Source organism: Nesoenas mayeri (assembly GCF_963082525.1).
Source record: "Nesoenas mayeri genome assembly, chromosome: 8".
NCBI lineage: Eukaryota > Metazoa > Chordata > Aves > Columbiformes > Columbidae > Nesoenas > Nesoenas mayeri.
This window is the reverse complement of record NC_137554.1, coordinates 21,055,543-21,075,647: the sequence shown is the minus strand read 5'-3', so window position 1 is coordinate 21,075,647 and position 20,105 is coordinate 21,055,543. Positions and strand designations below refer to the sequence as shown.

Below are 20,105 nucleotides of genomic sequence, written 5' to 3'. Positions count from 1 at the left end.
AAAGGAGTCGTGTGTCTGTCAGGTGTGTTAGTCAAGCGCTGGACGCGAAATACAGGAATTTAAGAATAACCCACCTCTAAACACCTTCCCTTTTTCTTCCTCCTGGCTCTAAACCAGCCACTACGTGGCTGTGTTCTTCATACACACTGAAAGAATCGACCTCGTTTCTGTGTCTCTTTCCCTGCTGTTATTTTTACATAGTAACAACAAAAAAATTGTTTATTTATTTTAGCTTTTCCTTAGGAATCATGAACACCCGGCAGAAAAGCAAAATTATCTACTCCTGGTATGGAAAACCTACGAGCTCAGACAGAAAACTGAGGACTTTGCAGTACAAGTAAATAACGTTTATTTCTGGCTTGCTCAGGGAAGCTTAATGGGTGAATGTTTCTCTGCCTTCCTGACATCGTTCGGGTTAATGTGGCGGTCAGAGAGAATATGAGTAAGGTTTTGAGCGTTGTGCTGTGACACTGTGTATGTCACAAAGCTCTTGAATTATAAGTTGTATGATGTATAAACAAACCCATTTAAATCTATGAATAAGTGTTAACTCTCTTTTTGAAATATATATGAAATCTTTTAATCGGGGAACTCAATTGTAGGCTTCACAAGATGGAGCATAACTAGTTGTAAGATTGGCAGGTCATCAGCTTTGATGATGTATGAATTATAAAGAATATGAAATCTTGCTTATCTGCATGTGTGCATCACTTTCTAGGGGAATCCTTATTGTATCAGAAAGAAGCAGAACAGAAACCTGTATACAACTTGGAGAGTTTATTTTAGTTGAAGGGGAGAATGCTGATCAACCTTTTGTGGCACAACTACTGGATTTATATGAAGATGGTAAGAGAAATGAAAGTTTATCTCCTATCTCAGAAATCTTAAAATGTTTCAATGATATCTATTTCATGGGGATATGTTTAACCTATAACCCCTTATCATCACTGGCATAATCTATTAAGGAAATTAGGCTTTGGTAATCACTGTATCTGTATTCACATGCTCCTCAAATATTTGAGGCTGATGGCTAATTTCATCTATATTTGGTAGTTAAACAGAGAGCTTAAAGACATTAAATTTTTACAGTCTGCTTTCTTGTTTGTCTAATTTAAAAGAAAGGGTCCTTGAGGAAGGCAATGTGAGCTCATGCTTTATTTAGAGACTGCAAAATCCCAATGGAGCAAGAGCACTGCAGCCCTGAAACTTTCATCTTATTAGACATCAGGGAATTTAGCAATAAAGGTACGAGGCTGAAAATATGGGGCTCGTTACTTCTGTCCCTTGCAGAGCTCCTTGTTTATAGAGAAAAGAACGCCTTGTTTCTAGAGAAAGGTAGATATCTGAAGATAAATTATGGAAGATGAGTGATACGAAGGCTATACCTGAGTCCGAATTAGAAAATGTTCATTAGCTGTGTCTGGTTTCTTTAAACAGCTTTGTTTTTCATTCACATATGAACACTTTAGAGAGGAACTTATTATTCACTTGTAATATGTTTTGAATGTTTCTTTTAACTTTCCACACTGAATCTGTTCATAGTGTTTATTCAGACTTTGTTCTAGACATTTCAACAGCAGGTTTCTCTGATTTTTTTGGCAGTTAATAAATGTGTTTCTGGTTCAGCTCTAAAAAAACACGTTGAAATTACAAATACTGTTCTGAAATTTCTTACTTTTCCTTTTATCTCACTCTTTTCAGTTAGTGGAGTCCAATTAGATCATATTTATGCAAATAAAGAACCTCTTAATTTGTGATAGTGAACTGGTGGATCAGCTGGTTCACAGGTATTTTGTGGCTGAGACGCTATGTAGGTGTTATCTTAGTCTTTAAAAGTCTCAAATATTTTAATTGAGCTTAGAAAATCGGAATTGTAATGTCTTATCAGATGCTTTCTCACCTGTGTCCAGGGAGGATTTCTGTCCTTGATGGCATTTCAGCTAAAGCCATTGAGGTCTGGTGATAACTATTTGTGATACAATAAAATTGTTAATGTTCACTGACTTATTTGCATTGTTACAGGTGCTCAGCAGAAACGTGCAGTCGTGCAGTGGTTCTCTCGTATTACAGAGATACCTCAGAACAAACGGAAACTGCTTAAAAGGGAGGTTTTTCCTGAAGAGGTGTTTTTTGATCAAGTTTCTGGCTATGACACTGATATAGCTGTGGAGACCATTATTAAAAGTGTTGTGGTACGTACTGCAGCCCCTTTACACACAGGGGGATGGAAGAAACGGAAACAATTTGAAATACATAATAGAACAGCGCAGCTACTTTATTCCCTCCCAAACCAAATGTGTGATGTACATTTGTTAATGCAGTTACTACAGGATAGGACAGTTGAAAACTGTTGATATTCTGTCTTTCCCCTATCTGAAAATGACTTTGGTTGTTGGCAGCCAGCTCATGGTAGAGGTTTATGTGGAAAGAAGTAATGTGATGTGAGTCCTGTAGCGTGATAAACTTGTGCTGGCGTAAATGTAGGTTGAAAGTGTTGCTCTGTACAACGAAGGGTTGCACGAGTTCCAATAATACCTGTGAACAGAAAATAGTTGAATGCTAAGAAAACATTCAGTGTTAAGGTGTGTATGTTTTGGTATTTTCTGGTTTTACAGGTAACACCACTACGTCTTGGGGAGGAGCTACCTATTAAATTCGAGAATGAAAAAACATTCTACGTAAAACAGTCTTGGGATGGGAAATGTTTTAAACCTTTGTCCCCTGACACATTCTCTAAGCTGAAAGCAGCTAATAAGAAAGGAAGTGGCATCCCAAACTCTTCAAACTCATTTATTTCTTCAGACCTGACTTCTCCCCTGAAACAAGAGACAGAGAGAGTTGTTCGGAGTGCTACAAAACCAAAAAATGTTGAGTTGGAAATAGAATCAAAACATTCTGCTTCCAAGTCCTCCCTCGCTAAGGAGAGACATTCACAAAGAATGGCCAATGGCATCAAAACTCCAACAGCAAGGAAGAAGTTACAGTTAAACAGTATGTATACGGCAATATTCTGTCCACTCCATAGTTTTGAACATAACATGTTTTGTGCCTCTTCATTTTGGGTAGTTCAACCAATGGTAATATTCAACATCAGGATTTTTAGCTGCTATATTCAGGCTTTGGGGTTAACCCAAGCCTTTTGCGTGAATCAGTTCTTTGTCTTATGCCTGTTATTTCAAGCAACTGTACTCCTTATATACAATTGCTGTTGCAAATGTTTTATTTGTAACTGGTAAGTCCAAGTCAGGTGCTTGTTAGCTGAAATGCTACCAGTCAGCTGAATTTGATGTCGCAGTGTCTCACTTTCTCCAGTCTTCTGACTAACGGTGCCCTAGAATGTTTACATTGGGCTGCTTGAATGTGTCACATTTTCAAACTGAAGCCTGAGTAAAGTTGTAAGTGATGGAAGTGGATTAGAAAACTGAAAAAATCAGTTTGTATTCCACTCATCTTTTTAGAGGAAGTGTATGCCTGATGTATGTATTTAGTTCCTTATTCCTGGAGTGTAGTGCTATCTCCTTTCATCTAAATGACAACCACCAAGGCAGTCATACCTTGTCTTCTGAAAGTTAATCAAACCAGCCGTATTAAAGCTTGACAAAAGTTCATTTTGCTCTTGATTCCTAGGTCCCACAAGATCTCCTAAAACCAGGCTGCTGGGATGTGAAGTTTTGGAACTTTTGGATGATGACTGTGATACTGTAGCACCCTTAGAATCATCAGCTACTAAAAGAAAAGTGAAATTCACTGGCATTTTAGGCTCACCACCAAAAATACCTCGTGCCAATGATAAGTCAAAGTCGTTATTTGATACTGCAGAGAACTGGTGTACTGATACAATGCAATTATCCCCCTATAAGGTCAAAGACTGCAGCGAGAAACCTGAGAATCTTAAAAGGAAAGATGACAGTATACCGTAAGTGATTGGCCTTTTTATAATTATTTTTGTATGGGATTTCTACTCATATGTACTTCTCTTAAAGCACATTTATGAAAGACTTCTGGAGAGAAAAACAGGTGAAGTCTCTGTACCATGTTTTGCCTGTTGAGATCACTGCACGAAGGGGGTTTATTTAGCCTAAACAGTTAACCAGTGTGCTGTTGTAAAGCTCTAGAAAGCGTGTTCCCTGGAGCTGAACGAATGATTGGGGAGATCATAAGAGAAGTTGACTTTAAAGATGGACACAAGGAGTTCCTCCTTACAAGAACAGAGAGATGATGTTGGAAATGGGAATGGTAGGATGATATGAAAGGAAATTGAAGCCGTATTGATCATTACAGTTTGTACTCATCAATATGGATAAAAATCTGTTTTCCTGCAGTACGTATATCATACAAGCTCAAATGTGCTCTACTTGTGACAACTATTGAGATATGTTGAACTACAGAAAGGGATGTGATTGGCCTCATGAGAGTTCTCACTGTTGTATGTGGGCTTTCATGCTAATCTTTACGTACAAATGAAATCAAAACTCAAAAAAAGGTAATTGTTTAAGTATATCTTCACACAGCCTTTAAAAATGGCATTAAGCTGGGGCAGGAGGAGAATGGATCAGACTTTCATGTATAAAATGTTGCAAGAAGCCAAAACCAAATCATGTTCCTCCTTTCCAAGAGTAAAGTTGTAGGTACAACACTTGGTAGATCTGCACTCTGTTCTTGTCAATTATTGTATAGCAAAAAGACATATACTTCTCAATTATAAGATAATGGCATTTAAGTGGTATTTATAGATCTAAAAAAAAAATCTGAGATCTGTCTATAAATAATTAAAGTAATTAATCTCATTGTGTCCTTTGAAGTAATAAGAAAGTTGTATTAACAGTAAAGAGTTTCAGTGGTAAGGATGAAGTGCCCAAGAAGAACGATAGTAAATATTTTGTGGGGTTTTTTTATTGGCAAAGATATATTGGAAAGTGCAAGAGAAGGACAATAGTGCACCCAGTATCCATGCCACAGCCAATCTGTAAATAATTATAAACAAGAATTTATGTGGCTTGACATCCATAACAATTGAGCTTGAAGTTTGAAAGGCATTCTCTCCATCTTCACAAGTGTGAGGCGAAGAGGAAATAAAAATACCTTTGTGTTCTTTCTTGACAGTTTAACTGAAGATCAGCAACTGAGTATTCATAGCCTTGTACTGACCCCTCGTTCTCGTAGAACGTGTGTACAAAAGACAAGCGCTCGCATTGCAGAGCAAATCAGGTAAACTTTTGCTTTCATGATACCTGATTCAGATTGCTATTGATAGCTTGAAGCCTTGATAGCTAACACAAATGGTTCTAGAGGTACAGCTTAATTGCAGCGTGAGTGAAAATCATCTTATGTTCAGAAAGGGCATTGATCAGAACACTGACTTCCTTTAAACTGGTCTATTAAAGAGTCATGGAAAATTAACAGGTCAGGTGGAAAATATGTTGGCTTACTGATTATGGTAACTACAGAAAAAGTTGAAAATGAATCAAATTATACTCTGTGGTGTGTAGAGTTGTATGTATTTTTTTTTAACTCATGTCATTTCTGTTTCTCATAGCGTATTAAATGCATTGAACCAGGAAGACGATTCTCTGTCCAGCTCAGACAGCTCTTACTCTTCAAGCAGTGAGGAAGAGGATGATGATGATGATGATTATGTTCTCTGTGCACCAGAAAAGGAAACTAAATCAAGCAGAACATTCAGCACCCCAAAATCTTCAAGGAGGTCTTCAGTTCAGACTCCTGCTAAGACCCCGAAGAAAACTGTAAGATTCCATTTAAAAGAGCTGTTTTTATTCTTTCTAAACTAATTGTTCGAGTGCCTGATGGCTGTGAGTCTTTGTGCTTAAGTAATGTTTGGGAAACTTTTATAAAAGATGAGTCTCCAACAGAAATTGCTCCATGTACAAAATCTATTTGAGGTTGTAACTTTTATTGCAGCCCTTACCAGCAACACCCAAGACACCCCGGAATGCAACTCCTGAAATTCCCAGGCGCAACCATGCAGCACAGAAACCAGCCAGTGTACTAGAAGAAGCCAGATTAAGGTAATGTGTCCTCAGGGGAGGAAATAATATTTTTGCATTAGGTGTGCACAATAGGCTATGCTGAAATCAGGAAATACTCTCTTTACCATATTGAATAAATTTGATAAAACTACATTTTTTTTAATACCAAAAAAGCACTTACGAATTTACAGTACAATACTAGATCTACAAATGCTAGTAGTATTTACAGTACTACTTTCACAATTTCAAATTATTATAACCAGTCCATGCTAAGTTCTTCAGAATTAAGTATCTGTCTTTATTTTGTGCAACATTAGAAAAATGAAGATCCTCTCTTATTAGCTTTAGATTGTAAAGTTCGGATATTTGACTCCTTTTAGTGCGTGAAAAAGCTTTACAGGTACTGTTGTAGATCTTCACAGTGGAAAAAAATGCATTCAGGCCTTTTAGTTTTTTCTGTTTCTTATAAGTGGTCTCCCCTGTTTTATCCTACCTCTACATCATCTTACTTTTTTTTTTTGTGAATTAAATCATCTAGATCTTTATTGGTGTGTATTCATGTTGTTTGTTTACAAACGTGACTGTTCAGCCCTTTTAAAACTTAAAAGCACATATAGAGAGACTAGGCTATTTATTTTGGGGTACTCGACATTGCTGTTCAGACCTAAGGTACATAAGAGAGATTTGAAAAACTACACACAATTGTGAAAGGTGGAGTGTCTAGCTATTTGTTTTCCTCAGTAGGTGCTTCAGGTAGAACTGCAAAACCACAAAAACTTCCTATTTCAATTTTCTTTTTCTTTTTTTTAATGAAAAGGCTGCACGTTTCTGCTGTCCCAGAGTCTCTGCCTTGTCGTGAGGAAGAATTCCAGGATATCTATAACTTTGTGGAAAGCAAACTCATTGATGGTACAGGAGGGTGAGTTTCTTGGTGACACTATAGCTGAGATCACATCTACATATGGCATAATGGCAGTCAATCAACACTATTTTTATTTAAAATGTTATAATTTTGCTAAATTAAAATTCTTAGTTGAATTTTTGTGGTATATTTTTTCCTTGAGAAGGGTTGTGCAGAGAAATAATGTGGGCTCCTTTATTTTACAGATTCAAATTAAAGACCGAGATGTAACTAGTCAATTTTAAATGTCTGAAATAATTTTTTTAGAGAGGTAAATTATATTTATAAAATATTTTAGGTTGTTAATTGCTCAGTAATAATAAAAATCCTCACGATCCTCCAATGTGTTATGTGTCACAATTTGAAAACAAAGGAACGGAAATATAGGGAATTACCTGAAGTGACTGGAGTAGAATTCAAGGCTGATCTCAGAGCCCAGGAATTCCAGCTCATTATTCCTAAGGGTGTTATCATTTTGCTCAGGCTGCTGAAAAGGTGTTCTCTTCTGTAGGTGCATGTACATTTCTGGAGTGCCCGGAACAGGTAAAACTGCAACTGTTCATGAAGTAATTCGCTCTCTTCAGCAAGCTGCAGAAAATGATGACCTGCCATCATTCCAGTGTGTAGAGATCAATGGCATGAAGCTGACTGACCCTCACCAAGCTTACGTGCAGATACTAGAAGTAAGTAAAGCCCTTTTGATGGCTCTCTGATTTGAAATGAGATCTTGGACTTTACCATCGGATTCTCAGTGTGTTACAGTATTGAGGAAACTTAACATATCGCTACTTCCACGTAGGCCTTATGAGAGATTGTATGGTTTTATCTTAAAGCAGGTTAAAAAATAATTAAAGCCATGGCCGACTTCTTGACCTGTTTTGCTTTCAGCCGCATGGAGGCAGTGGCTTGAAAATAGCCTGTTACATTACCTCAGGTCAGGTTAAAAAAAAAAATCTAAACTAGATTCTTTCTGTATTTTCCCCTTCTATAACTTTTTCTGCACATATATGCTTAAGAAGCTACTGAGATGACAACTGTGGAACTCAGTGTAGCAGTAGAATAATTACTAAGGAAGTCTTAATGGTTAATTGGCCTGTCATCATAGAAATCCAGATCAAGAGGAACCATCTCTGTCAACTATACTGTATTTGAGATTTACCTGACAAACTATTCTGCAGTATCTCACCTGGAAATACTGACTGTGCTTGCGTTTATATGGGTGTGAATTTACCTTCACCCAATAGGCATTAGACAGTAACTGCTCAAAACCATTGTCAGTGTAGGCTAACTTTAATCCAGTGACCTGGAAATGAAATCATGGTTTCCTGAAGCATCTGTTCCATTTTCTTACACACTTCTGCTCCATTTACTTAAGTTTGATTGCTTCTATATGAGCAGGAAGTGACATAGATTGTTCTAATATCCCTATCCTCATCACTGGGAGTTAAATATATATATTTGTATCCTTTCCTCAAAGCAACATAGATAGTATCTTGCTGTGGTGGGATTTGTTGTAGCCAGATCACTGTGTTTCTTTAGCATAGTGAAAGGCTTTGTGACAATTACATTATTTCATGGTAATATTAATGTCTTCTAACTCTTTTTGTTCCTATCCCGTTCAGCATGAGTTAAAACCAAGCAGGAGTTAAACTTCCTATTTCCAGAGTTTTGGTGTGATTAACCTGCAACATTGCTTAATCCTTGTCCAGTTATTGACAGGTCAGAAGGTGACAGCGACCCATGCTGCAGAACTGTTGGCAAAACTGTTCAGTACGCCTGGACCAAAGAGGAAGACCACAGTGCTGATAGTGGATGAGGTGAGACCAAGAATCCTTCATTTCTCTGTAAGAAATTAGTTTCTGGAGGATGGAAAAAGAACTTGTACGTGCTTAGAGTATTTCACATGTGATCTAAAAGGAACAGACTTAAAAGACACACAAATAGTTATTCTTACCCTTACTAGGAAACTGAATTCAAACAGGCAAGTATTGCTATGCCATATCGTTCTCTGCCTTGGATTTCTCATTGGTTTTATGTTTTATTTTGGTCCAGATTATAGAATGAACTGTTCTGTCAAGTCCTACATACCATAGATTTCAACTGTGTTTTGTCTGGAAGCTGCTGCTTTTCCAGTATGAAAACTCAGTGAAATAAGTCATATCCAGTTTTGAAACTCCTTAAATGTGCTATATTCAGTAATAAACAAATGCATGCTTATTTTTTGCTGTAAGCTAATTCTGGTTCTCACATGGAGGGCCTTTTAATCTTGTTAGAATGGAGTATTAAGGTCACAGTTGTATTTAAAAACTCTGGCTGTTTAATCATGCTACTGTGATTAATACTGTTCAAGCATCTAGTAGGACTGTGTTTTTCCAAAATATATTAGAGCCCTAATTCAGAAAATTCAGTCCTATTAGTAGATGGATAAAGGAAACAAAACATAGCTTGTTTAGAATCACGTAAGAAGTCTTCTGTGGCAGAGCTAGCTCTCTCAAACCCCCATCAGGTATTGTAAATACAAGGCCATTCTTTTTCAGTTTAATTCTTCTCTTTCTATCTCTGCAGCTTGATCTTCTGTGGACCCGGAAACAGAATGTGATGTACAATTTATTTGACTGGCCAACTCAAAAGCACTCCAAGTTAATCATCTTGGCCATTGCTAACACCATGGACTTGCCAGAGAGAATCATGATGAACAGAGTAGCTAGCAGGCTGGTATGTCCTAGCAGTTTTGTTGCTGTGCAATAAAATGAGAACAGATTAATGTATGCAATCAAAAGTAATCCCGGAGAAAGGTAGGACTGGTTACGTCAGAGATTAAATAATGTGGTTATAATTCCTTCTCCAGAGGGCTGATAATGAACACATAAATCTTAGCAAAGTAAGTTTAGAAGCCAGCCTGCTAATCAGATGTTATGCTGTGTAAGTACACTATGTTCTTGTAAGAATGAATTAAGAATGCAGATGTCTTTTTAAACATATTAAGATCTGGATAATCAAATGTCATGCTTCATGGTTAAGCTGCTTATTCCCAGTTCAGAAGAATTCCCTTCTGGCTTCCCTTCCTCTTTCTCCTTTCATTCCAGGCACCTAGTTACTTGTCTCTGCCATCATCAGCTGGTAGATTTTATTTCTTGGTTACCTTTGAACAGAAAGTTGGATGCACGCTGCACTTGTGCTGCATACATTTTCTTAGGTCATCTCTTCATCACTGCTCTGAAAAGTGATTTGCAGAAACAGTGCTCTGCCTCCATCCCTCTGGGACTCAAAAATAGTTCCACAGTATGTGAATTGCTTTCCCCTGCCCACCAAACCTGCAAATCAGCTGAGTCCATGTAGTCACAATAGAGGAGAATTTTGCATAAGAAATGCAAGACTCAGGCCTCCTGTGGAATACCAAAGGCAGTGTGCCATCTGTAACATAGATTGTCCTCATCTGAAAGCAGTTTTTATGAGCTTGAGCTAGAATTCTTGGCTGATTGCTAAAGTGAAGTCAATAGCATGACTCTATACACATACACAGATTTGCTAAAGGAGAGACGAATATTTATTCATAGCTTCTGCTGTTACTGTATTAAAAATAAAATGTAAACAGCTGTAATCAAAAGATTTTCATATTAGGTGGCTCTGATTTGTTTACAAGTTTTGTAAGATAAATTTGAATTCTAAGCAGCACTTGCTTCTCGGGTCTTTCAATTGGGAGGTCCAACCAAGAGTTCTCAGTCACAGTTTTGTGGATTTGCAGGTTTATTTCAAAAATATTAAGTGGAAAAATTGATTAAAGCATATCATTTGGAAAGGAAGTATATGAAAGAGATTATTCCTACCAGAGAAAATTAACTATGCAGGCTATGCTTGCGCAGTTGAGAGTTTAAGTGCTACCAACACTTCTGACTGTATTGTATCATTTACTGTAGGGCCTCACTAGAATGTCCTTTCAGCCCTACACCTTCAAACAGTTACAGCAAATAATTTCATCCAGACTGAACAGCATCAAGGCATTTGAAGAGGATGCGATTCAGCTGGTTTCTAGAAAGGTAAGCATAGTGCAGATGTGTGTCCTTTGCACTAGGCGAGGAGCGGGGGACACAGGCAAGGATTTTATAACAGTAGTCAGACTTGGTTGTGTGTTCTGTATTGGAGACAAAGCGCGGCACAAGTAACAGATCATACATTATGCTCTTTGCAAGGCATACAGGGTATTTTCACAGGAAACATTGCTGAAGCGGTGTCCTTGCTTTTTCCACCTACTTTGAGACTGCAGTGGTATATTACAAGAGCTGGAGGCATGACAGCAGGAGCTGTGATAATGCATGATGATGTCAGCTTTCTCCAGTGTTTGGCATAATGAGATTCATTGGATGATCCTGGAAAAAAATATGGCAGCGGAAATATCCATATTTGTTTTCTTTCTCAAGAGGTTTAAAGCGTTGGCATAATAGACAGTACCTGTTCTGTTTCCAGCCTTAATACTCAGTTGTACAAAAAACAAATAATGCATTAGGGATCAGTAGCTTCTCAAATTAAGATGTATGCATTGTTTAATGTCTTATGTTAGCAATTACACATTAAAATAATCTATTAAAATTTTGTTAGAACGTGTCAGCCAGTATACGCTTAAACCTTTTCTGTGAAGCATCGTTGTAGGATTAAAAAATAATACTCATATATATGTCAGAAGTTAATATAAGCATTTGTTTTGTTATGAAGGAACCACCTTTTTGTAAGAACAGTAGTGATGGTTTTGTAGACTGAATACTCTGCCTTGTTTTTCTAGTATGATTTTCTTTTTCAGAATATCTAGTAAAATAACTCGCAATTAGATTTTCCAAAGAGTTTCTCATGCTTGGCTTCTAGGGCTTAACACATGTTATCAGAATCTCTTAGGAAAACTAGGCCAGTACTGTATCTAGTGGATGTTCATAGCTTTATTAAAATTGTAAACTACAGTGGGGTTTTAAGAAATATTTAGTTTCAGAAATTTCAGACACCTGGGCACTTATAAACTTAACTTCATTATCCCAGATGTTTGAGAACTACTAAAAATGTTAGTGTGCTCTTAAACTCAGTATTCTATCAAGTATGGAAAAACTGAGGAGCTATTCCTCCCCACCCCCCGTTATTTTTTTTTTCCTATGTGAACATGTATTGTGGTAGGATCTTAATTGATAACATTTCTGAAAACTTTTGGAGTTGAACTGAACTGCTGACATTGAATTTCCCTTTTAATTTAGGTTGATTTATTTATTTATTTATTTATTTTTTAACCTCTGAATTCTGTGGTTATAGAAAAAAGTTCAGTCTTGAATTTGGGCTGACCAGATTGGGATGGGGCTGTGGGATGGTTGCTTCTGTTGGTTTTGGTCAATAAGATTATTATTTAAAATCTGGGATTCTAGTAACATAGTTCACAGTAGGATTGCTCTCCTGTTTTGTTGTCAGGTTGTTTTGGTGTGGTTGTGTTGTTGTTTTTTCTATTGATTCTTGCTAAACTCTTCTCTCAACTTGTAGGAAATATTGCTACAAACCTGTCATATTTACTTTCAGGTCGCAGCACTGTCTGGTGATGCAAGGCGTTGCCTTGATATCTGCAGAAGGGCCACTGAGATCTGTGAGTTTGCTAGCCAAAAGAGAACCCCTCAAATAGTCAGAATGACCCACATAACAGAAGCCATAGATGAAATGTTTTCATCACCATATATAAAAGCAATCAGGTAAAAACATTTCTCAGAGGTGTTTCTTTGTTTTTATGTCTTTTTCACTCGGCTATTTTTTCCTAAAACATTCCTTCATTCCTCCATGTCCCCACCACCCCTTGGGAGCATGTATGATGCATCATGCTTTGTTGAAGCACGATACAAACCAAACCTTGCAGCATAGCCAGGAGAGAGACGTACAAAATAGGAATTAAAGATTGGGGAAACAAAGTCACAGGAATCACTTGTACAGGTATATACAGGATGCTTCCGTGTTAGTGTGTTAGCTCAGATCAGGAGAGAGCTTTTGAAGTTTCCTGATTGTCCCGGCTTACTGTACATTGATTTTTCTGAGCAGTAGTTTCCAAGTACGTATTTTTTTAATTCCTTCCAATTGGAACTAAATGTGGAAGATACACTCAGGAGCCCACAGCCACAAATGCTACTGGTCACTCAGCATACCAGACCAGATTTTGAACTAGACTGAAGGAAAAACCACTCAGATGTGCATAGTGTAGACATCAGGTCCTCAAGAATCAACTATTCCCCTCTCTATATCCATGTGTATTATGCCATTGTCTTTGCTCGCTCTATGCCACCACAGGTGTCTGAGCAGAACATGAGACTTTCCCATTTGAACTGGTTTATTTCTTTAACTTAAATAGATCCTGTTAGGGCTTCTAAAAGGCCTCCTGAGGGAATAATGTGTTGCCTTTCAGTGATCTGCACAAGCAATAACTGGTAAAGTGCTTGACCAGTTTCTGGTTGAAAGAGAATCTGTTTCTTCAGGAAGTGGGGGATACTAAAGGGTGCAAATATGATATTTTGCTGGATATGCAAGTATGGCTTTTACTGTGCTGCTTGTGCCTGAAAGCCTCAATGCTAATTTGTTAATTCATAAATATAAGTTGACCATAAAACACTGCAGAATATGTATGGAATGAGATGCTGTGTTCAGATACATTGAAAGAGAGGTGAAGTGAGGTGAAATGCAGTGTATTGTGGTGCCAGAGCTACAGGCTGTAATATAGTGGCTAGTTGACATGAACTACCTCTCTCAGCTAGAAAAATATCCCGCATTTAAACATGTGGTTACCAAGCAATTTCCCTTACAGACTTCTTCCTAAGTTTTCATAAGTCCTAAACGTGGCAGATTGATTTTTGTCTGTTTTGTTTTGATATTCAGGAATGCCTCATTGCATGAACAAATATTTTTGAAAGCAATTTTAGCAGAGTTTCGCAGGGCGGGAGTTGAAGAGGCAACAGTTCAACAGGTATGTTTATGTTTCGGAGTACTTTTTTTCTTTTTACAAAAAGGGCAGCATTGACAAAATAATCAGGCAGAAGTGTAAATAATTAAATATTTGGGGGTTTAATTCTTAAAATTGGATGGATGACAGTATGACAGCTGTCCAGGCCAGGTGTAAAACCTAATTGTATGCTACCACCTGTTTTTCCATGAGACTAAATACTTAAAATTGGAAACACCTGCTGTTGTATTAATGTTACCAGTGATCTGGATCACAGAATTTTTATTTTTTTGGCCTGCATCTGAAAATATTGCATGACTCCACTTAACATGCTTTATAGCAAGAAAAATAAAAGAGAACCTGAAAATATCAGGCAACATAGTTCAAGGAAGAAAACTGGAAGCTGATTCCAACTTTCATACCACTGTCTTTCTCAATAGAGGCAGATAAGCCACTGGTAGCTTTTGTTTTTTTAGTAGACCCATAAAATACTTGACACCAGCAGAGCTTTGAAGAGTGCGCACAGAGTCCATTTCGTGATTCACAGTATGGAAACTAAATGTTAATACTTAAAAAAATGTTTAGAACTATATGTATAAAGTAACCTGCTAGTTTTGTGTGGTGCTACAGGTTTCTAAGTGAGCAGTTGAATTGCATTTTCCATTACTGGCTCCCAAACATCTGCATCAGTTGTTCATGTAGATAAACTGTGCAATTGGTTCTTGAACTTCAAAGAATATTTTGTTAGGCTGATCTGTTATGTACTTCCCCTCAGTTTTCCTCTAACACCAAACAAGTGTCAGCCTGTCACCCAGTCTCTGTAATTAGTGCAGGAAAAATGTTTACTATTACAGCATGAGAGGAAATTTGGGGCCAAAGATGTCCCTTCTCAGTTTAATCCTGTTAACTGATGAGCTGACATATACTGAGCAGGTAATAAATATTGGAAGGATTGGCTTGAGACATGCTTTATGTTCAGGCCTGAATTAAGCCCTGCTATTTCTAACTAGAAAAGCAGCAGACCTCAACCAATCCTTGTTACTGGTTTACTGGTCTGCCTGATTTGTGACAAGTGCACCCTCCTGTGCTTGAACGTGTATCAGGCCTTTGTAAGCTGTGATCTTTCGTGGTTGTAGTCAGGTTCTGCTTATTGATCACTGAGCCTGAATATCAGTCCTGAGTGACCTGATATGAAGTAAATTACAGGTCAGCTCTTAGTCTGCTGGATAAGCTTTAGTCCATGTAGTCCAGGGAAGAAGAGATAAAATGATAAGAGTTAAAAAAATGCAGACAAGGTAGGTTGCTAATTATTTTCCTTTTTGGCTATATGAAAAAGGAAACTATAGCTTGGAATTGTTACTTCATTGACAAAATCCTAATTGTTTGTGCTAAAGCAGCACGATGTGAGCACTTCATCGCAAGGGCCCAGAGTCAGGTTCTCCCCTGCTCTGTAGGTGTGGAGGGAAGGAAGCTTCTCTTTTCCACCGTGGCCTCGGATTGCAGCAGGACATAAACATGACCTGTGTCCTTTTCTTTTGTTTAACAGGTCTATCATCAACACGTAGCGTTGTGTAGAATTGAAGGCATGCAGAGTCCTACGATATCGGAACTTATGGGAATTTGTTCAAGACTTGGCGCCTGCAGGCTCTTGCTGGTGGAGTCCAGTTATAAGTATATTCACATGCGGGTGCGACTCAATATCAGCCAGGACGATGTCATGTATGCACTCAAGGATGAATAAGGCAATAGAGTTTTAATTTTTTTTTTAATAAGTATAAATATTTTAAATAGTGTCTATTTTTATTTTTTTAATTGCTGATAAAGTGGTAATAGCGAAATGTATTTTTAATAAATTCTTTGCTTACATGTATTAAAGCACTCTTTATATAATAAAGAATTTGCTTCAAAGCATTTTAAATATTTGAAACCAAACTATTTGTTTTAAAAATATTTTTATTTGCTGGTAACTAGTCTCTTGTCAGCTGAGGTGTATGAACTTGAAATTGATTTATTGCATCACCACTAAGGCTAAGAAGATTCTAGGTTTTTTATGACTTGCAGTGTCTGTGGCATTGCAGTTCACATAGCTTTTCTTTGTTTTGTTGAGTATAAAAGACATAATTAAAGTGTGCTTTAACTTATATAACTGATATAATGAAAAGGAACTTTCAGTTTGAAATCAAGGCTGAATGTTTGAATTGAGGAGTGTGTTTGCTACCAGGAAAGTAAAAATACCAGAAAAAATCTGTCATTCAAGTGACTGACTTTTGTGTTGATTGATGGATTGATATCAAAGATTGCTCCAAAGGAATTGCCTTGGGTGCTGCAGATCTGTTGAAATCTGCTTTTGTAATGGAACTGTTTACCAAAATGTGTTAGTCATCTGGAGGTGGAGAGTTTGAAAACACTTTTAAAAATTATGTTGCTGTGGAGCAGGCTCCAAAAGTTGTTGTTGTTGAGTGATGTTAGTAAATAAAAAATGGAAGTGACCTGAACTGCGGGTACTAGAACAGCAACTTCTCAGAGCTCATTTTTGTCGGATTGTAATATTAGACAATGAATTAGCAGATGCCCTCTGAAATTGAATGTGGTACTTGTAACAGCTACAGTTTGTATAGCAGGCTTAGAACTTCGTAGCAGCTTCAGATAACTCTAAAAAAATGGATGTTAAATAGACTGGTTAGTGAGAAAACTTTGTCAGTGAAGTTGTTTTTGTGTATTATATTTTCTAAATCCTAGAAGTTATTATTATAGCTTTTTAGTTATTATTATAGCTTTTTAGTTATTATTATAGCTTTTTAGTTTCAAAATACGTAAATGAAAAGTCGGCGGGGTGTGTAACTATCGCCTGCAAGGCAGCGCTGGGAGTCTGAAGGGCCAGGGCCGGTTTTTACTGTTACTGCTGCCTTACCGTGACCGAGCTGTGTTTCCGGAGGCTCACCTGCCCCGGGCCGGGGACCGGACCGGACCTGTCCGCTGTCCGCGTTCCCCGCCCTCCCGCCCCGCCCCGCCCCGCGCAGGCGCGCTGCTGCCGGGAGCCGCGCTGGGGCCTCCCGCAGCGGGCGGGCGCTGCTGCTCCGGGCGGCTTTGCGCGGGAGGCTGAGGTAAGCCGGACCCGGCTGCGGCGGTGCGGCTGGCGGCCCCTCGGCGGCGGATGTTTGCGCGGCGCTCAGCCTATCGCCTCGGCCGGCTCCTCCCTGCGCCGGGGCGGGGGCTCCGCGGGGTACGGGGCGGGCCGGGCCTGCCCCGCCCTCGGGTCAGGCGGAGCGGGGGTCCCGTTGGCCTGCCCGCCAGTGCAGCGGCCCTGCCCGCCGGCCCGCTGTGGGGACGAGGGAGCGCTGGAGGTGAGTGGGCTCGAGCGGAGGGAGAGGAGCGGCCGGGCCGGGCTCCCGGCGGTGGGGAGGGCGGCACTGGCGGGTCTGGGCCCTGGGAGCGTGTTACACGGCGTGTGCCCTCTTCCCTTCCCCTCACTGCGGTTGGCAGTGCCGGCGGGAGCTGCGGGTCTGTGCACAGCCTGCCCTGTGCTGCCTTCGGCCTGTTTGCGGTGGGTTGGGACGGGCGAGGATCTTGATGCTCCATTTCGTGTGTTCTCGGCCCCTTACAGGCGCTCTGAAATTCATGAACCAGCATGCTTGGCAGGAGACCTAAAAAAAGCCCTCAGGCCAAGGGCCAGGGAGCTGCAGTTGCAAAGCAGGTAAGGAAGGCGAAGAGCCGGGGAGATGTGGTTGCAAAGCAGGTAGGGGAACCTCCTGCTGTTCCTCACGATAGTCTTGGTCAGACCTCTTGCTGCTGCTTTCATGCTGGGATTGTCCATGTGTTCATAAGACATTGCAGGACCATGAAAAAATTAAAATCGTGTGGTGCCTGTTTTCCTCCTTTCTCCTTTAGCACATTCTTCTTAAAGTAAATATCTGATACATAGCAGGGAAGCCACAGTGTTGTAATACTGTAATCTTTGCAAGAGACCTCATGACTCATGCTTATAGTAGTTCCCTACCCCAGCTATATTGAGGTTTAATAATAGCATCAATAACTATATGAAGGTTTTTCTTAAACCCCTAATAAACCAGAAATAAGAAGATGAGAATGTCAAATAACAAATTCCGGGGCACATATGGGAGAAAGTTAAGGTGCTACACCAGAGACAGTTAATTGTAATTTCCCTGTGTATAGTCATTTTTTTATTCCAACAGATAGACTGGTAAGCTTATGTCCCTTTCCTGTAGCTAAAAGTGAGCTTACATGTCCCCATGTGTTGTTTTGTTGCGTGGGGTTTTTTGTTTGTTTGTTTTTTCGTATTCTTTATGTTTGGATGTAGTTTCAAAAGGCTCGAGGAGAGAAACGTGATTTAGTTATGGTTGGCAGGTGTAGGAAGTCAGGCAACAGTGTCAAAATTAGAATTACAGCCAAGGCAAAGTTCTGGGTAGAAAAGCGGAAGAAAAATAATGCAGTTAGATGTAAAGAGTATGTTAGAACCAGAATGGGACTTTAGAAACCTTTCAAGGTAGAGTAGAGGCGAGTAACATATAGAAGAGAAATAACTGGTAAGAATATATGGAAATATGAGAATAGAGTGGAATAGGATATTAGAACAGGGAAAACACCTAAGATATTTTCTTTAGGTGATTTTTTAGGAACCAGTATTCTCATCCTGGAGGCACAGTAGTTTAGCTGGAGATGTGTGGTGTCACCATTGCTCTAGTATGAAAGTTTGCATTTTTCAGTTGGAGAAGCAGTATATAATTTACTTAATTTTAGTAAGGGAGAAGATAAAAGGTGAAATATTGTTCCCCCTTCCAAAAAAAGAAACTACGCACTAAAAAGACAGAGTAAATAAAAGGATCTGGTTAATGTATTTTTTCTAATTTTTAATTCAATACAGTTAGTTATTCATCCTGTGTTACTGTATGGAGAATTGTTTCTTGAAACAAGTACAATAATGGCTTGTTCACTTGCAAATTAACTCAGTCTAAACTGTGTTTTTGCTATGTAGTATATCAGCTGTAAGCTTTCTGTAATATTTTTTCCTGGTTTATTAGATGTTTCCTTAACACTATTAATTTCATTGGAAATGTGCCTTATGGAGCAGATTGAGAGACTCAGAGCTAAACCTGATGGATTCTGTTCTTGATTTCATTCATTACTACACTTGCTGCACTTGCTGTGCTTGTAGCGTGATAGTGAACAGATCACAAGTGCTCCTGATCTATTTTGCATATTGATAAAAGGTGTATGTACATTCCATAGAACTGGAATCTTTAGATCACCATTATAAATATTTCCTAATTAATTTCAGTCTTGTCCTGATCTTCTTTCCATTCTGTCCAGGGCTGCAAGTGTATTAGTTTTGTTTTTCAGAGGGAGATGGGTAAGGCAGAGGGTGGCTAACTGGTGTGCCCAGTGCCTAACAGAGTGTCAGTAGCAGCATCAGGGCTGGCAAACAAATAGCTGCTGATTTTGAATGCTGTTCCTAGTCCTTGGAATTGGTGTTTCTCAGCTGTGTCTTGCATTCGCCTGGATTGTGAAGGGGTTCAAAGAGGGATACAAAATATTTCGAGGCAGTAGCCATCAATTCCTACAGGGTTAAGAAAAATATTACTGATTCACACAAGTTCATAAACTGACAGGCAGCCTTCAGCTTCTGGCAGCACTTCAGATCCTTGGAGGCAGCAGGACATTGTTAACCCTGGTAATAATGACAACTGGGTTTTGTTCCTTTGCTTGAGAGAAGCTGAACTGCAGCCTGCTTGGCCATGTGAACACCAGTAAGCCAAGAGGGGCTCATGCTGTGAAAAAGTCTGAGGAAAGCTGCTCCACCTACCTCACAGGATAGATCTGCTTCAGTTAATTCGTGTTAATAAAAAGCTTGGCATACTTTGAATAAAAATGTTGTTACTTCTAGGGCAGTTAGTGTCTTAACCAGCAATACAAAAATTGTGATAAAATGATATCTTAGAAGAATACCCTTAAGACTAAGTCCTCAGAGATTTATGTGTTACTTATGTCATTTGGCATGTTTTACAACAACTGATAACCCCTACTACTTTGTCAAATTCTGATTACCACTATTAATAATATTCCCTGAGATGCTGTCACTTGGCTGATGATCTGTTGCAGGCAGTTGTTTGTTTTCTCCGGTGTAGCACAGACATTTCTGGGTTTGTACTGGCTGTGTCTGTGTATGTGTGTTTGTTTTCCATGTGTTTATGATTTACGAACTGAGATAATGAGAAGTACAGAATGGTTCTGTACATGTAAATATAGCTTATTC

General features: G+C 38.9%; 2 protein-coding genes across 3 annotated transcripts in view; both read left to right on the top strand.

Moving 5' to 3' along the window:
* The first annotated feature begins 239 nt into the window (after positions 1-239).
* On the top strand, positions 240-16,065 carry ORC1 (origin recognition complex subunit 1). The gene is made up of 16 exons (XM_080348846.1): positions 240-337; positions 719-846; positions 2,023-2,192; positions 2,616-2,991; positions 3,628-3,916; positions 5,104-5,208; positions 5,537-5,744; positions 5,920-6,026; positions 6,805-6,906; positions 7,400-7,571; positions 8,598-8,705; positions 9,454-9,603; positions 10,806-10,925; positions 12,436-12,602; positions 13,771-13,858; positions 15,381-16,065. Exons 1-16 carry the CDS (start codon positions 249-251, stop codon positions 15,573-15,575), a joined length of 2,574 nt encoding a protein of 857 aa, XP_080204972.1. The 5' UTR covers positions 240-248; the 3' UTR covers positions 15,576-16,065.
* An 875-nt stretch (positions 16,066-16,940) lies between these two features.
* Positions 16,941-20,105, top strand: part of CC2D1B (coiled-coil and C2 domain containing 1B) — a 36,688-nt gene continuing 33,523 nt past the window's right edge. For both annotated transcript variants that reach the window (XM_080348744.1, XM_080348743.1), the window contains exons 1-2: positions 16,941-17,178; positions 17,439-17,528. In XM_080348744.1, the coding sequence (XP_080204870.1) occupies positions 17,463-17,528 (66 nt within the window). In that variant the 5' untranslated portion in view covers positions 16,941-17,178; positions 17,439-17,462. The remainder of the gene's footprint in view (positions 17,179-17,438; positions 17,529-20,105) is intronic.

Bases quoted from the DNA above. Each gene is read 5' to 3' on its own strand.
- ORC1 (XM_080348846.1), top strand. From the start codon at position 249: ATGAACACCCGGCAGAAAAGCAAAATTATCTACTCCTGGTATGGAAAA. The intron at 5,745-5,919 runs GTAAGATTCCAT...CTTTTATTGCAG, and splicing joins CTAAGACCCCGAAGAAAACT to CCCTTACCAGCAACACCCAA. The intron at 8,706-9,453 runs GTGAGACCAAGA...CTATCTCTGCAG, and splicing joins CAGTGCTGATAGTGGATGAG to CTTGATCTTCTGTGGACCCG.